General features: G+C 43.1%; 1 protein-coding gene across 1 annotated transcript; it reads right to left on the reverse strand.

The window, feature by feature from the left end:
* Positions 1-1,501: 1,501 nt before the first annotated feature.
* On the reverse strand, positions 1,502-15,915 carry pkd1l1 (polycystin 1 like 1, transient receptor potential channel interacting). The gene is made up of 46 exons (XM_085362207.1): positions 15,895-15,915; positions 15,609-15,812; positions 15,308-15,486; positions 14,415-14,618; positions 14,123-14,286; positions 13,894-14,027; positions 13,539-13,695; positions 13,204-13,290; positions 12,945-13,124; positions 12,783-12,860; positions 12,426-12,568; positions 12,029-12,149; positions 11,788-11,923; positions 11,347-11,539; positions 10,810-10,866; positions 10,375-10,725; positions 10,066-10,293; positions 9,755-9,868; positions 9,465-9,616; positions 9,246-9,346; positions 8,779-8,977; positions 8,581-8,664; positions 8,034-8,241; positions 7,552-7,658; positions 7,310-7,409; positions 7,091-7,219; positions 6,789-6,962; positions 6,510-6,696; positions 6,327-6,418; positions 5,905-6,221; positions 5,709-5,793; positions 5,429-5,614; positions 5,227-5,345; positions 5,041-5,151; positions 4,844-4,952; positions 4,621-4,686; positions 4,326-4,411; positions 4,007-4,241; positions 3,796-3,900; positions 3,397-3,537; positions 3,131-3,265; positions 2,732-2,956; positions 2,377-2,541; positions 2,034-2,186; positions 1,821-1,918; positions 1,502-1,718 (listed from the first exon to the last, which is right to left on the reverse strand). Exons 1-46 carry the CDS (start codon positions 15,913-15,915, stop codon positions 1,502-1,504), a joined length of 6,837 nt encoding a protein of 2,278 aa, XP_085218333.1.
* Between the last annotated feature and the right edge of the window lie 325 nt (positions 15,916-16,240).

A 16,240-nucleotide genomic window follows, 5' to 3' on the forward strand; every position in this document is an offset into this window, starting at 1 on the left:
GATGTTTAGAGGATTTAGGGAGGAAATTATTCATTAAACAGGAAGAGATGGCCTGGTGATCTGTCTTTACATGTTTACAGCTTCCTGTGTTGAAGACAACAGAAACCCATAAGGGTCATTTTCATATCTTACTGTTCCAACTCCACTTCTTTTTCTTTCGACAGTTCCCTTTATGGGATGCCACAGCAGTTAATCTACCTCCATGCATCTCACCCTCCCCTGTCACACCAGCCCTCTGCATGGCCTCCTTCCCTACTTCCATAAATGTTCCAAATGTCCATACCAAATATCAACACTGCTGAAATCTGGTATTTATACTGGACTGATATTAAGTCAATAGCATTGATACTTTGTTTCTGTCCTCTGAGTTCAGTATGTAACCCAATGAATTGTTATTGTTGGTTTGTTTTTGTTTTAGAAATGAACAAGTATACCTTAAAGATGCACTATGAAAAATGTCTGAACACTTTTGTGTTGCTTGTATCGACAAGCCAGTATCGACATAGGCAATACTGGCCCTGTGTTTACCTGGTATTGGATCGATACCAAAATCTGGAGTATTGAACAGCACTACTCTTTGGTCTTCCCCTTTTCCTCCTGCCTGTCACCTCTATCTTCAGAATCCTTTGGCCTCTGTTCCTTCTCCGTGCATGTCCAAGCTGTCCAAACTGCTCAACCTGATCTGTCCCTCTGATGCCCTCATTTCTAGTCATGTTAATTCTGGTCACTCCCAATGAAAATCTGACCATGTTAAGCTCTGTCACTTCCAGCTTAACCTCCTGTATTTTTGTAAGAAAGCAAAACTTTTATTCGTATAGCACATTTCAAGACAGACATCACAAACATCAAAAAGAGAAAAAAGAAAAGTTAACCAAACACAAATCTAAAAAGATGAGTTTTTAACTGTTTGTAGAAAGAGACCACTGAGTTTGCAGATCTCAGGCTCAGAGTGAAAAACTTCCAGAGTCTGTGCAGTACAAAGCTTTGTCACTGCCACTGTCTCCAAATAGATTGATGGATGGATGGGTTACAAACTTTTGTGCTAACAAGTTTTTAAAAAGTTATGCTACTACTGGGTAAAAATAACAAGTTAAATGTACCTTTTTGTAGATAAATTCAACAAAAATATTAATAACAGAGATTATAGATTATAGATATGAGATTATATCTCTCGGCTGGCCTGGGAACGCCTTGGTATTCCCCCGGATAAGCTGGAGGAGGTGGCTGGGGAGAGGGAGGTCTGGGCTTCTCTGCTTAGGCTGCTGCCCCCGCGACCCGGCCCCGGATAAAGCGGATGAAGATGGATGGATATTAATAACAGCAGATTTGTTGCTTCAAACATTTTAATCATGACTTTTACCCACAACCTCGATACCAAGAAGAAAAGAAGTAGAAGGTTTGTTATTAATATATCGTGCTGTCCTATTCCACATGCCTTTACAACAATTAACAAATATAAGAGTGAACAATGAATTCATGATTTGCTATCTCCATGAGGACTCTAGTGTTTATCTGGGACTGCTCTCGCAGGGTCTTCATGGACCAGAACTTTCACCACAACCTCTAGTGGTGAAGTTGTGTAGGCGGTCTGACTTTTGCCGGCTGACTCTGGGCATTTTTTGCCCTTTAAACTATCATCAGATGCCACAACAAAGTTGGAGGAGGGGTTACATCCAGTCTGACCCCTCTGCTGCAGGATGTCCTTGTTAGCCTGGGACCTATAAGTGTTATAGTTAGTCACATGATTACGTTATTCACCTTTAGTACCTGCTTAAAAATAATACCTACAAACTGGGTGAAGCCTTTTCTATTTCTGTTACCTGAACAGGTGAGACATAGTTGGGGTTCCTCCCAGATTTAACAAACATTGGTCATCTGAATGTGTGCCATTCATGATTATCTGTGACCTTGCTGAGCCCTAATAGAATCACACAGAGATTCAAATATGTTGATTTTACTCCTTAAATTTATTTTTTTGTGTATCTTTAAACAATCAAAGTTTATTTGTATGGCACATATATAGACGGATTCACCTGTGAGTCCATGTTGGAGGGCTCTGGTGTGGGGGAGATGACAGGACTCTCCTTCCTGTAGCGATGGGCTTTGAGGTGCAGGCTGTCAGAGAGGGCATTGAGTCTGAACAACAGTTCGTCCACTAAACTTTCACACTCCTCGAGATAGTAGGCCTGAAAAAAGGGAAAAGTCTATTTCTATATTGGAAGGAATCAAAATAATTTAGTCAACTGGCACATTTCTAGGAACAAAACAAGAGCTACTGACCACAATCGGAGTGTTTTTAAATTCAAGCTATATCTACCTACATAAAGCAAGCTAACTGTTCTGCATTTTTTCTTCTTTTTTGAAGCTGTTACTTACCCTCCCCTCTGTATGGTTATCAATTCGTGCTTCTTCATGTTGCCCAGTAGTCAGCTCAGAGACCCTGAGTCTGATGTAGTTTGCCAGTTCTGCAATGGTGATCAAATTCCTCCTGCTGTGAGATCTTCTGGCACTTCTAACCAGTGAGGACATCACACCAATCACCTACAAGAAAGACACAATTCTTACAGAACAATGAGGTGATCTCAGATAGGGTTGCTGTCTATCACAGAAATCAACCTTTTGACAACAAGTTTTACAAGCCCCCCCCCACACACACACACACACACACACACAAAACAAAACAAAGCAACCAACCACATAAACAAAAAGTAATATTATGGGAAACATGTACCACTGCTGTCCACACCACAGCAGACAGATACAGAACTCCACAGGTGAATACATCGCAGTCAGAGTGGAGGAGGCCTCTGTTATTGCTGGTGGCTCTGAGTCCCCGGTAGAGGACGCAGGGCAGGGTCCTAAGGAGGACGTGAATAGGGCTGACTGCCCAGGAGCTTTGAATGTGCAGCAGATGACCCAAGCAGGACGATGCCATCAGCAGGATCACACCTGAAATCTAGCACAAGAGAAGATGCAACAATTTCTAGTCATTTTGGCAAGAACACTTTGCAAAATATATCAAATATCACCAATGTAGGTGCAATAAATGTCAACTGCTTTATTTTGCAGCAAGTACTATTACAGTGCTTGGAGTGAAGACCTTTCCTAAGAAGAGTTATAAAGTGTTTACCATTGGCCATAAAAGACTTGAGAATAAGCGGGAAAGGAGTTTAGCAGGGGTGGCAAAGGTCCTGTTCACCCTCAGCACAGCCACACACTTGATGGTGAGAAGGAAGAGCATGATGCCACGCAGAGTACGGAGAAACTGTAGAGGAAAACATATCTCTGCATTCTTAAAATGTACTCTAACTACAGTGCAAACAAGCTGCTCATAATGATCGCCTCACAGGGTTTATTCTTTATTTTCCAAGAGAAGGTGCTGTAAATTTCTCTCACTTGTTCCCAGGAAGCCAGGAGGCGAACGTCCACACGGCCTCTGTGGTTGTTTCTCTCCAGCAGCTCTGCAACGCTCATGATAACAGCGGAGTGATAAATGTGACACACATAGTGCACAAGTGTCGCTGTGGGCACACCGACCTGCAAAAGACAGAAAGAGGGAGAAAGCTGCGTTCACTGTGCTTCATGGATAATTTGACCTTCAGATAATATTTCTGTGTGTTTTGCTTGTCAGGGTTGTTAGACAAACAGCCACAGGTTACTTTATTCTTCCAGTGAGGTTGTCGTGATCTTGTTTGGATTAGTGTGCGCCTGACTGAGAGCTGGTGTGTGCGCCTGCTTTCTAAAGTCTTACAAACATTTATGCTGGAATGATTATTTTGTCTCGGGCAGACTTACTTCCACCCAGCTGCAAGGTGTTGTCCAGTATCCAATCAGCCCTTGCTGTCCCATACTGGACACTTGGCATGAGATTTGTATGAGAGACAAGAAGAGGAAGAGAAGCTGGTCAGAGGGGAGGAAGGAGAAAAAAAATGTATTCAAATGTGTTGTAAACCTTAATCTGTAGCATCTTTTAAGACTCAGTCTAAAAGTTAGTGTAGTGTTTTACCTTGCAGACCATAACAGCATAGTCCCAGGCAGTAGGAGTGTGATGTACTCTGACTGAATGGACTTCCACAGAGGGCAGCAGGACACCGGTGGGGCTGCGCTCAGCAAGCAGCGTCACACTGGTGAACAAGTTCGGTGCGGGGCTGTACAAGGTGAATTGAACCTTCAGGGCCACCGTCCGTCCGTCCAACCAGCCAGCTGAACGCAGAAGTTTCAGTTTTGATGCAGAATCAGACCTGCAGGAGAGGAGGAGAACTGATCATTATTTGGAAGCAAAAAAAAGGTGAGTTAATCAACAGTTTCCATCGTGGATCTCTCACTTTGTGTGCCCTAAGCCAACTGTAGCGCTTGGTCCTGAGTAACAACTAAGGCGACCGCATAGCGTTGTTGAAGTCATAACAGGTACCTGGAAATTGTGAGGCAAGAAACACAACTAAAGTACAGAGACAGAATCTAGAAATCCAGATTTTACAGTGCCATTACAAGTTTAACAAATGTACAGTACAGCATTTTTCTTAACTAATTGTGAGTACTTATAAGTGCAGGAAGTCACGCATTCCTTAATGTAAGAAAATATGAATCTATCCTTCTATCAGTTCATCTTTGGTCACAAACCTCAGTTGGAGAGGTGTCAGATATTTCAATCTTCTGCAGGATTGGCTCTCCAATCACAATATGTGGCTGCTGAATGACATCAGAATGTCACGATGTGGTGCTTTGGTTTGACTTTATGACTAATCTTAATTTTGAAGGATCAAAGAGAGGTGAACATGTGGTCAGAGTTTTCTTCACCAACCTGGAGTTTTAAGTCCCTTTGGAGCTTAAAGTCATAGCTTACCTCTGTTTGGGCTGATGTATGCTCGTACAGTGACTCTATCAGACCTGTCTGTGACCAGTTCCACCACTCCGTATGCTTTTGTATCAACATAAATGAATGATCACGGTTCCTAATAAAAGATAACATCTGATTTTTCTCTGCTTTAGAAGTAAGTGTGAATGTCAGTGAGATATACAGCAAGAGTGTTCGGGTGCTACCTCACAAAGTGTCTTCTGACAGCTCTGTTGAGCTGGTAATGTTCCCTGAATGAGCTGTCATAGGTTATACACATCATCAGGGAAAGCATGGCGACACTGAGAGACAAATCCCTGCATGAGAAGGAAAAGCACTTAAAAGTCTTACATCAAATATAGAGGGGTGCGCATGCATTCGCAAAAGCACACCTCAGGGTTTTATGAATAACAGCCTCTCTTCTTTTCCTCCTATGAGTTTTCCTCAGCTCTGCCAGAGTCGGTGGCCGTACAAGACCCAGGTACCGAGCTCGCTGTCGAGCTCGGAGCAGCTGTAAACGATAAATAACCGAGTTCACATTGCAGAAGGAAAAAACCAGAACAACATTAAACTCTACGAGCGTCTGATTATTACCTTTTTAAGGTGTGAGCGTCGTCTGTAGGGAAAAGCAGACTCAGTAAGCTGCTCTTCAGCTCCATTAATGCCTCTATGGCTCCAAAGTTTCATAGCCTCAATATTGAATTCCCTCAATCTGAAAAAAGTATGAAAGTCTGATGTTTTTCTGTGCCAACAGGAAACAGCCAAGGCCACTGCAAGTATCTGTAAAAGAAAAACATCAAGATGATATTTTTATTTAAGGTTTGTGCCATTATTTAGTTGTGTAGCTGATTATAAAAAGCACATATTATGTTACCAAAGCTGGCTGAATGATGAAGATGCAAGACATCAGGGAGATGAAAAGAGAATGGACCCAAAGCAGAACCTTGCCACTGTTAAACCTAACACATCAAAACGCACAGAGAGGCTTCAAAAGCGTGACACTGACACCCGTGATACAATATTATAACAGATAAAACAGCAGACATCACAATGAACATTACTTTCACTACCTCATTCCCAGCACTGCAGAGAGCACCAGGCAGGAGAGGGACAACAGCAGACACAGAGTCCAGGCCAAACAGACACGCCGCTGACATGTTGGTCTTTCTCTCAGTTTGTCGGTGGCATCATAATAGCTTCCTCTCTCAGAGGAAGAGTCTGGTGAACATCGTCCTTGGAGACCTTTCTCTTTTTGACCTTCATCTTTTGCCCTGGACAAACAAGCTCTTTGGGTTTCATGAAACCTGCTGCTGCCAGGAAGGAATTCAGACTGTTTTTTGTGGGGTGCTTCATCCACATTACTGTATGAAACCGACAGGTCTGCGTCCTACAGCAGAAAAAGAAAGGTCAGGCAGTGATGTTAGAAGCTGTGAGAATGACAATGAGGAGAAATGGAAAGGAAGGGAATACAGAAACTATTCTGAGGTGTAACCTGGTATTTCTGCATCCAGGATTCATCCCACTGCTGGAGGCTGCTCCAGGAGAGACGGCGGTCAAACGTGCTGTCGCTTAGTGAGAGGGGGTCTGTGAGGAGATAATAAAATAAAAGGATAATGAACAATTCAAGAAAAGACACAACAAAATTCAAAAAGAGGTCCACAGAAAACCAATTTACCTTCAGAATATTCCTTTTCAGTCTTTCTGCATTTTACACGATGGACTCGTGACCCCGTCGGCTGTACCGCACGCAGTCGAAACAGGAAAGACACCGCTGTTGCTACGGGCAGCACAGCTACCACGCTTACAAGCCCATTTGTTACAGCACCAGCGGACACATCGACAAAGCCCAACGCAAACAGCGGCTGCAAATACAGAATAAGTAGATGCATCATTAAGCTGTAGGTAAGGCATTTCAGAGCTCTTGCTCACCAAATCTTCAACTTTGAGGGCCTACCTGATCATCCGTTTGTGCAACGATTACTGCACCAACACATGCGTACCCCAACAGCAGCAGCAGACACACACTTAGTCTTTGAGTATGTGTGAAGGAGCTGGGAGAGGGGCAGCTGTACACGGATACCCACGTATGGAAATCAGCCAAGTAGTCATTAAGCTTGAGACGCAGCATCTGCAATTACACAGAGGGAGACCTGGGGTGACACAGCAGCAAATATTACATTAAGTTTTATGTCTAGTGTAGATTAACTCACTGTGACGATGCCGAAAATAGTTTTTATGTGAACATGAGTGTTGTACCTGAGCAAAGTTTATCCCCTGAGTGCAAACACGCAGCATCCTCTCCACTCGGCCATCGCCTTTGTTCGCAGCCAGCCAGCACTGGGCAGCAAACAGCCAAGAGCATCCCACCACATGCCCTCTGAGCACCTGAATAACAAGTCAAACCACCTTAAAAGTCCACTCATCAATGAAAAGGTGTGTTCACAAACAGTTTTTGTTATAGGATTTTTTTATTACCTCAGATACCTCCACCTGTGTAAGGTACCAATCAGGGGAAGGTCCAGAGTTGTCATGCCAGATGTGAACCCCCCACACTGGGCCCAGGCTTTCTGCTGCACTGTGGGGGAGCAAAGACACAGAGATTATAGCACGTGGTAATGAGATAATGAAAAATTACACTGATTTATCTGCCTTTTTCTTACATATTGAACACAAACACAAAGAAAAAAAACTTGTTTCTAAATCACTGAGGATTTTACCTAAGTATGAAGATGTCTTTAGAGTTCCTCCTGAACAGAGTGCATCCTGGGACATGTAGTTCTTTTGTCTGTGAGAACCCATCTTCACCATACAGTGATATGTACACCTGGTCAATATATAAAGATTAAAAAAAACATTAGTCTGGGGAGAAAAACTTTTAAAAACTTTTTTATGTGATTAATTCTCTTACACTAATCTATAACATGTTCTGAATTAGTGTACGAAAAATATTCAGATAATTTAATAAAGCATGTCAAACGGCATCAGGTGCTACAGAATGAGGAGTGTTACAGTTTATCTGCTTTACCTGCTCTGTATGCAGGGAATAGTATGTGGAAAACAATGGGAAAATGGGAAGAAAGACAACAAAAAATGAAATACACAAATACAGTGGCCATAAGGATCCAGGAGGAGCATATTTTGAGAACAGCTAAATACCAAAGGAGCTGATAAGTTTGAAAGAAACCAAAAACAGCCCTGCCTTTGCACTCATACGGGCTGCAGAGCTGAGACCCGTGTGGGTTGTAACTGCGTAGAGATACGGATCAGATGCAGAGTTGTCAGACAGGTAGTGAACCCTTTGACTTTGCGTTGCAACAACATCAGCTCTTTTACACGCCGCCAACCCCGCGATGTACAGGCACACGAACAGCAACAGCATGCCCAGCACTGTCAGATCAGTGGATGCGCTGAGGTTTCAGAGAAGCAAAGAAAAGGAGAGAGATGCCTTAGAGGATGCGTTAAATATCAACACTAATGTTATATTTCTATTTTTCATCTACGGTACATTTTGTTTGCAAAAGAAACTTACCGGTAGCTTCAACAGGTCAAGAGGTTGATATATTTCAAAATACAAATAAAAGAAAAAAAATCTAGCAATCCGGTTTCATTTTATTACGTTTCAAACCTGATGAGCAAAAAAATCCTACTGTTTCTTTCTCCCCCCCCCCCTTTTTTTGGTAAAATGCATGTAAAAATATTTGTGCAGATCAGTGTTTTTTGTTATTTTCCAGGTCTCGGTTGGTCACCTTAGGAACGGGTTCACATCTGCTGTGCTGTGGATGCTCTGGATCTGCTGCTGCTTCACGGTCAGCGGTCTCAAACGGTGGCAGCTAGGATTCAGCAAATATAAAGAAGCATGTTAATCACCTCTGCATCCAGATTTGTCCTCTAGTGTTTGTTTGTTTTCTTATATTCTCACACACAGACACACTCACATGCTTTACCTGCAGCTGACAGCTGAATCTGTGTCTGCTAGCTGTGTTCTGCAGCCCTGATGTGTCCAAGCCCCCTGCTGGCCGTCCCAGGACAAACACAGACTGCTGTCCACTGTCAGACTGTAGCTTATCTCTTCAGTCAGGTGATTGGCTCTGGGTGCTTTACCAAAATCAGCATTAAGCAGTGCCAAGTGACCAACACCTGCAGCTGGAAGTTTTGGGAATTTGTTACAATATTTCCCAGCGAACTTACTCAAAGCATGTACATGTTAGAAAGATGACTTGACTGACTCATACTACTCAGCTAAAACATACATGGATCAATTGATTTCTATTAAGTTTAACTGAGATTCTGGGTAGATTTTTCACTCCACAAATAGATGATCAGTCTTAAAAATACTTTGTAAAAGGACAGAGAATTTAACAGAAGGAAAGACCAGGAGGGCAGAAGAGTCAGAAACAGAAAATGGTCTTACCGCTGAGGTAGGATGAGGGCAGAGTGATGTGTGAGGTGTTGCTCTCCCACCTGTAAATCTTGCGCAGATGGTGCATTCTAGGAGTCGGCTTTTCAAACATCCTGATACAGCGGACACTCACGGTTAGATATGTGCCATAGTCTCACCTTTCAGTCAAAACTCATTCAAATTATTCTGTTATTATCTGAGTATGAGTATAACACGGTGCTGTAATAATACCTGAAGAGCACCATGAGGGGAAATGCCTTTTTGGTCGTGGGTCTGAAGAGTAGAGTGAACTGGATGGACTGCAGCAAGTGTTCCTGGGTAATGTTGAAGCTGTGGTAGTTGACCCGGCTGCGCAGGAGGGCGAACTCCCACGAGGAGCTTTTCTGCAGCAGAAATTTAGTCTCGTGTTGTTGGAGTAAAGATACAACACTGCACGTTTTAAGAATTTCTTTTAACAAAATCTTATTATGAAGAACCTCTCATTTTCCACAAACAAAAGAAAAGGACAATCAGCAGCTCACGTTTCTTTGTGTGTGACGAAGCTCGGTGTTGAATGGTTGAATGAGGGAGGAAACGTGGATCCTTCTCCTCGTGTTGCACTTGTAAAGACTTAGGTCAACCACTGGTCCACTCACCTGGAAATCCAAAGAATAAGTAAGAGAGATGTCTCACCTTTAACCCTGTTAAGCTGAACCATGAAATAACTGGTAGAAAATGCATCATTCACAGTTTATGTTAAACAAACAAAACCGATAAAGGGGTTAGAGTTAAAAGTCTCACTGATGGTATAGATGTTAAATCACTGTATGTGCAACTACTGAGCAGGTCTCACCTGTGTAGGATTGGCCCAGGTGTAAGGACTGTGAGCAAGCTCGGTGAGCACAGTGAGGACACACGGTCCATGCTGGAGAAACAGAATCTGGATGAAAGAAGCAGGCATGTAGACCCTGACTGAGCCACTGTTTATGACTGTGGAGGTGTTGTTTTGGGATGCAGCATACAAATTAATGAGGCTGCTGCTAACTCTGTGCTCCTTGGTCTCATGAAACAAAATGTACTTCTGGAAAACAAGAAAAGGAGGATGAATTTCATTAAAAAACTAAAACTGTGGAGAAATAGTTTTAAATGTGTTTTGTCTCACCAGCATGAGCTCTGATGCAGCCTGCAGAATATCAGCTACGAGCATCACCGCTTGCTTTGCTGGAGGTGAACGTCCTTGTTTGATGTGGCCACTGGTGGATGAGTTCACTGCAGTGCTGTTTGGAGTGTTTTCATCATTTCTTAGGTTTCCATCAGCAGTTGAGTCTTCTTGTGTAATGTCAGGTGTGAAGGTGCAAGTAGTCACCACCTGAAGGCTGTGTGAAAGCAGGGTGAGAGCTGTATTGAGCACCTTCTGGTTTATAATGTAGTGGCGATAAGCACTAGATGCAGAAAACTGCTCGGACATCATCTGAATGTGAGCTGTTACTCGTTTGGCACTTGCTAGTGTCACCTAAAAGGAATAAAGGAAGTATTAGAAACAATCTAGCATCTACAACCCTGCTCCCAGTTTGGTTTTGTGAGTCCATCCACTCACCTGACTTGTAACTCGTAGCAGGTCGTTCAGAATGCAAATATTGTCTGTCATTGACTCCTAGAATGGAAACATAACTGAATGATTAACAGTAAATGGACTGGTTCTTATACAGCACTTTTCTACTTCCACTCCAAGCACTTTATACAACAGGCCTCATTCATAAAAACACTTTCCTTTTTGATAAAGCTTATAGTTAGGACTGGATCAGGTGACCCTGAACCCTCTCTTAGTTATGCTGCAGTACACTAGGACTGCTGGGGGCATCCCATTATGCACTGGGTGTGTCTTCTTCATTCACCTCCACCTGTTTATACACCAGTATTGCATTCAGAGGCTTAAACGAGCATTGATTAGTTGTCTTTTGCTCTCTTCTCTTTCCTTCTCTTTCCCCTCAGAGCCACGTGAGATGCTTGATTTTTCTTTTCTTTGATCAAAACTCGATTTTAATGCTACCGCTCTTCCTCCCAGAGAGCCGGGGCTGTAGAACAGAAAAAGAACATTGTTGTGTTTTATCACTTGTGATGTCAGTGTGTTTACCTGATCGCTGCTCTCAAGCTCACACAAGGTGCGAATGAGCACAGTGCGCATGTGCCTCTGTGCATGTGTGTTGGCCTCTGTTTCCAGGCTGAGTCTGTTCAGGATGCTGGTGAGGAGGCTGATGTAGTTACGAATCTCCATACTGTTCCCAAGCTGCACCAAAGCCGACAGGTTCCTCAGACCGGACTCCGACCTGGAGATGGTGAAAGTAAGGATTTGCATGTTCTATAGAATCTATATTATTGTTGACTTGCTCAGATTGATGCTTTGTAGTTTAACACACACAGTCGTTCTTAACAGCAGCTTTTTGGCTGACAGCATAAAATCCCTGAGCGTGCTCAAGCTCAGTGCTATTTAAATCACCAGCAGGCCCTCTTAAGTAGACAGCACGAGACATCTGCATATCATATCATCATAATATGATCACATGGGGGTTCTTACAGCTCAAGATCAGGATCATGATGGGAAGAGGAAGATGAGGTGTCTCTGAGGAAGCTTGGTTGGACTTGTACTGTCACAGGACAGGGTTTGGTGGCTGACCCATATGTGCTGCTTCTTATTTCTGTGTAAATAGTTACTGCGGTGACAACAGTAATAAGAGCAATAAAAAAATAAGAAAATATTAGAAAAATAATAATTCTGTTAATGCTCCTTAAGCAACAGTGTGTCTTTGTGTGTTTACCTTTATAGTCATCCCTGGGGTCACCTGAAGGAAGGCTGAAGTAGTATTGGAAGTCTCTCCCCTGGTACAGTGTCCTGGGGAGTCGGTCTCCTACACTGAAGCTGTACTCATACACTAAGTCCTTTGGCACACACACACACACACACACACACACACACACACACACACACACACACATTTCTGTGAAGACTGGCATGCCAGGACCAAGGTCAAAAAATTTGGGGTGATCAATTAGTAAAATTATGGGGTCAAGGAGAGCCCTGAAGAGGTTTACTTCAATCATCGGCAGACAGCTCCGAACTTCAAGCACTGAGTGGCAATGTCTTGTAATAAAAATGCACTTTGAAAATCTTTAATCAAAGCAGGAAGAGTGTTAAAAGCATGCGACAGAAAATACCTCCTTCCCTGAGGTGCAGAAGATGCTGAAGTGTGTGTGTAACTCGAGTCCTCTGACAGGCTGCACCTGGCACGCCAAGCCCTCTGGAACAGGATTGGTCTGTAAGAACAGCTGAGTCCGGCCCAGACGCCTGCTCTGAGATTCTCAATTCATCAGACAACAATCGAGAGGATCATTAACAGACGGAGACTGACTTTAAAGGCAATGTGGGCATTTTAATGTTCAAGTTAAAGTACTGCAGTAAATGTAAAAAATAATATATGTCTGTGATTTTGTCCTTTTGTCCCATTATCCTGTTTTATAAATCTCTAATAACTCTCGCCTGGGCTGGTCTATATGTAGCCATCCCAAACTTACTGGCAGTGACCTCCAACATGTATCTGCTCCTGGGCCTCAGACTGAAGGGCTTGATCTTGAGAAAAGAACAGGAGATTCCTGTAGAGATTTTTAAAAGGGAAAAAAAGATGGCTAAATGCTGACACAGTGGCACAGAAGCAGGAATTTTTCTGCATAATGTACCTGTGTAAGTAAAGGACTCAAAGAGGCCTCTGTTCAGAGGATTTCGAGGTAAGTTGAGCAAAGTCGGTGCCTGAATTGCCACAAAAGGCTTAGAATCCACTAGATTACTCCCTTCATCTTTGTGTAATCCCATATCAAACATCGAGACGTCTCCTGCACTGAAGCGCTCACCATCTTCACCTGGGAACGATCGTGAGTGAGTACCAGTAAAAACCATCTCAGATAAGAAATAAACAGTGATTGTAGATATGAACTGTACCTCTGGGTCTCCCTGCTGACATCCCTGGGTCGCCTTCCTCTGCGTTTGGAAAGGGAGCACCATAATCTGGATCTGTAACAGAACCAGCTTTAGTGCAATAATAATAACAGTCAAGCAACATAATATTGCCCCATATAACTGAAAAATATTCTTTATATTTGGAAAAAGTTATTTATTTATGATGGGAACTTTCTTCATGTTGGTTCCAGGTTGGTAAAACTCTTTCACAAACTGTATTTTTATTGTAATTTAATCCGTTTAAATTGTGCTAACAGCATCAAATTATATATAACTTAAATAGACTGAGCTTATATGGCGATTTTAGATTTTCTCACCTAGTCGACCACCCGCATTGCTACTCTCCAGAACACGAAAAGAAAAGTCCCAGTCGGCAGAGGAGTCAGACTCCACTGAAGTTTCACTGCTAATGTCCCCTTGGATCAAGTAGTCGGAATATAGGACACCATCATTGTTGAGAACACGTGGACTAGACTCTGGCAAACCTGCGGGGTGAGGAAAGAAGTCACATTTAGTGACAGAGTGGTACGCTCCAAGTCATGTATATATATTTGTTTATACAGCTAATAACACACCAGCTTTGTCTGATGTGTCTCCACTCCTGGTTGTTGATGCCCCACTATCAGCCAGGTCCACATCACCGTTTCTGGTTTCAAAGGTAGCCACGGTAACGGCTGAAGAAGATGAATAAGGGGTCGTCTGGGTGTTCTGTGACACATTTGTAACAGGAGGGTGTAGAGTAGAGGTGGCAGGACTTTCCATGATGGCAGACATGGTGCTGAGATCTACTGTGTGGCAAAACGGGACTAGAATAGAACACAAGATTTTACTTTTTTAATTTAATTTCCATTTTTAGGGGAATTTTTGGGGGAATTTTCTTGCACAGTGGCACTGAATTTACCTTCTGTGAAAGGCTTGGATGAAGCATTGACCAGGTACAGACTCCAGGTGTACTGGATGTGCCGTGCAGGAATGTGGCAGTCTTCACACACGGTGCCGACAGAGAACGACTGATCCCAGTTCACACGGTCTCCCCGACACTCAGGGCAGTAAATGGACAGCTTCCTGGATCGGATGCATTTAGGCGCATGTTAAACGTCACTTAAGAATTAAAGTGCTGCTTTTAATCAAACACTTCTATTTGATTCTGTTCGGTTATGTGATTCAATTGAGACTTTATGAAGAGGTCACACCCGATGAGGTTTGATGTTACAGTGAGGAAGGTCTCTGATGAAGCTGAACGCTCTCCGCTTTGGACAGTGAGCGTGAACTGGAACTGGTCAAAGTTGGTTTTTAAGAAGCTGGCGGGAAATTTGAGCACCAGCGACGAAGTGGGAATGTGCTGGTTGAAGCAGGAGCTGGTGATGGTGCTCACTGGTTTACATGCCCAACTGTAGCTATACAGAGAAAATCAGAAATTCTGTTAACTTCCAAACACACATTAAATTTCTCAAGGTGAAACAAATACAACTAAAAATGACTAAGATGTAGGAAAATCCACCAAAATATAATATTTACATATTTATTGGCATTTTTTGCCATTTATTTAGTTATAGCTGAGCCCAATGTTGGCGACTTTTGGCAATTACAGCTCAGAAATGCTACTGGCAAATGTTATGTGGGCCAGACGTGCAGCCGAAAAACAAATGAGACTCTAGGCACCCAAACTGCAACACAGAGACGAGAGAGAATAGCTTTCTGTGGACACAGCTCACTAACCAGCTTCAGAAGGAGCGGATCTGGAGAGCGCAGCTAAGCGAGCAGCTGCAGCAACAGGAACACACCCATCATGAACTGCTCAAGGCAGAGGAAAAGCCTCACGCTATAGGACAAACTGAATTTTGATCCAGGAGTTAAATAGTGAGTAAGATACCCTCAGTCAGGAGGAGGACCTAAAAAGCAAAATCTCAGCAAACCTTGAGCTGAACACTAAACTTACAGCAGAGGTAGCGGTGAGAATGGGAACGTGACCACTTCCATAAACATTTAAAACCAGAGGAAAGTGAACATTCTTATCCGTTTTTCCTCATTGAGGCGACAGCTTCTGGCTTGTTGCCTATTAAAGGTGTCAGGGCTCAATTTCTACCTGAGTGGGTTCGTGGGGAAGTCAGGGTCGTAAGATGCCTGCCCATCCAGGGTTACTATGGTGTTCCTGTTGTTAAGGAAGATGTTGGTGCCACCCTGGATGAAAGCCACAGGAGGGCTCGGCATCACCTGAACCTTTACGCTGTAGTTACTGTACACCACACTGCCGACGACCTGAACCTGCAGGAGAAACACAAGCCTCGATCATTCGGAATAATCGTATAGCAACAGAAATAACGACTTGAAATGGAGAGACCGGCCGTTAAATAGTTCTTCTGTATTATTGTATTATTATTACACACCCTGGCTGTAGCCGTATAAGTGTCATACTCCAGGAGATGGCTTTGCACTATGAGGATCTGCCTGTGTGTGTCTGTGAGAGGCAGCGGCACTGCCTGGCCTGCAGAGTCGAATAAAGTCCAGGAGTAGCGCAGGCCTCTTGATACATCACAATCCACTTCCGTTTCGTACGTCACACCCAGATGGACAACCTCATATCTTCGTACCTAGGTGCAAAGAGAAGGTTGTATTGTCTTTTATTAACTATGCTCCGCCATACGTACTTGTGAGGTCTGGACAAAGAGCTACCTGTAGTTTAAGAGGCCCCATGTTTTTGACAGGTGGAGGCTGACAAGGCTGGTCCACAACAAAGATGTGGCTGCTCAGGGAAGCAGAGCTGACCAGGTTAGACGCCGTCACTTCCACTCTGAACTCTCCCGTTCTGAGGAGGAAAAACATGTTTATTAAGCACACTTGTGTTAGGCTACATGTGATTTTCATATTTATCTGAAAGACAGATAGTGAAACATACTAACAAGTTTGTAAAAGGTAAATACAAAATTAGAGAATCTTAATCCTAACTTAATCTAAACTTAAAGTCCGATTTGAGTTTACAAGGAGAATGAAAGCCCAAAGTCTTGTTAAACTCTCTGAC

Source organism: Diplotaxodon limnothrissa, linkage group LG9, assembly GCF_057381915.1.
Source record: "Diplotaxodon limnothrissa isolate DT_005_m linkage group LG9, D_limnothrissa_male_GT1.1, whole genome shotgun sequence".
Lineage (NCBI taxonomy): Eukaryota > Metazoa > Chordata > Actinopteri > Cichliformes > Cichlidae > Diplotaxodon > Diplotaxodon limnothrissa.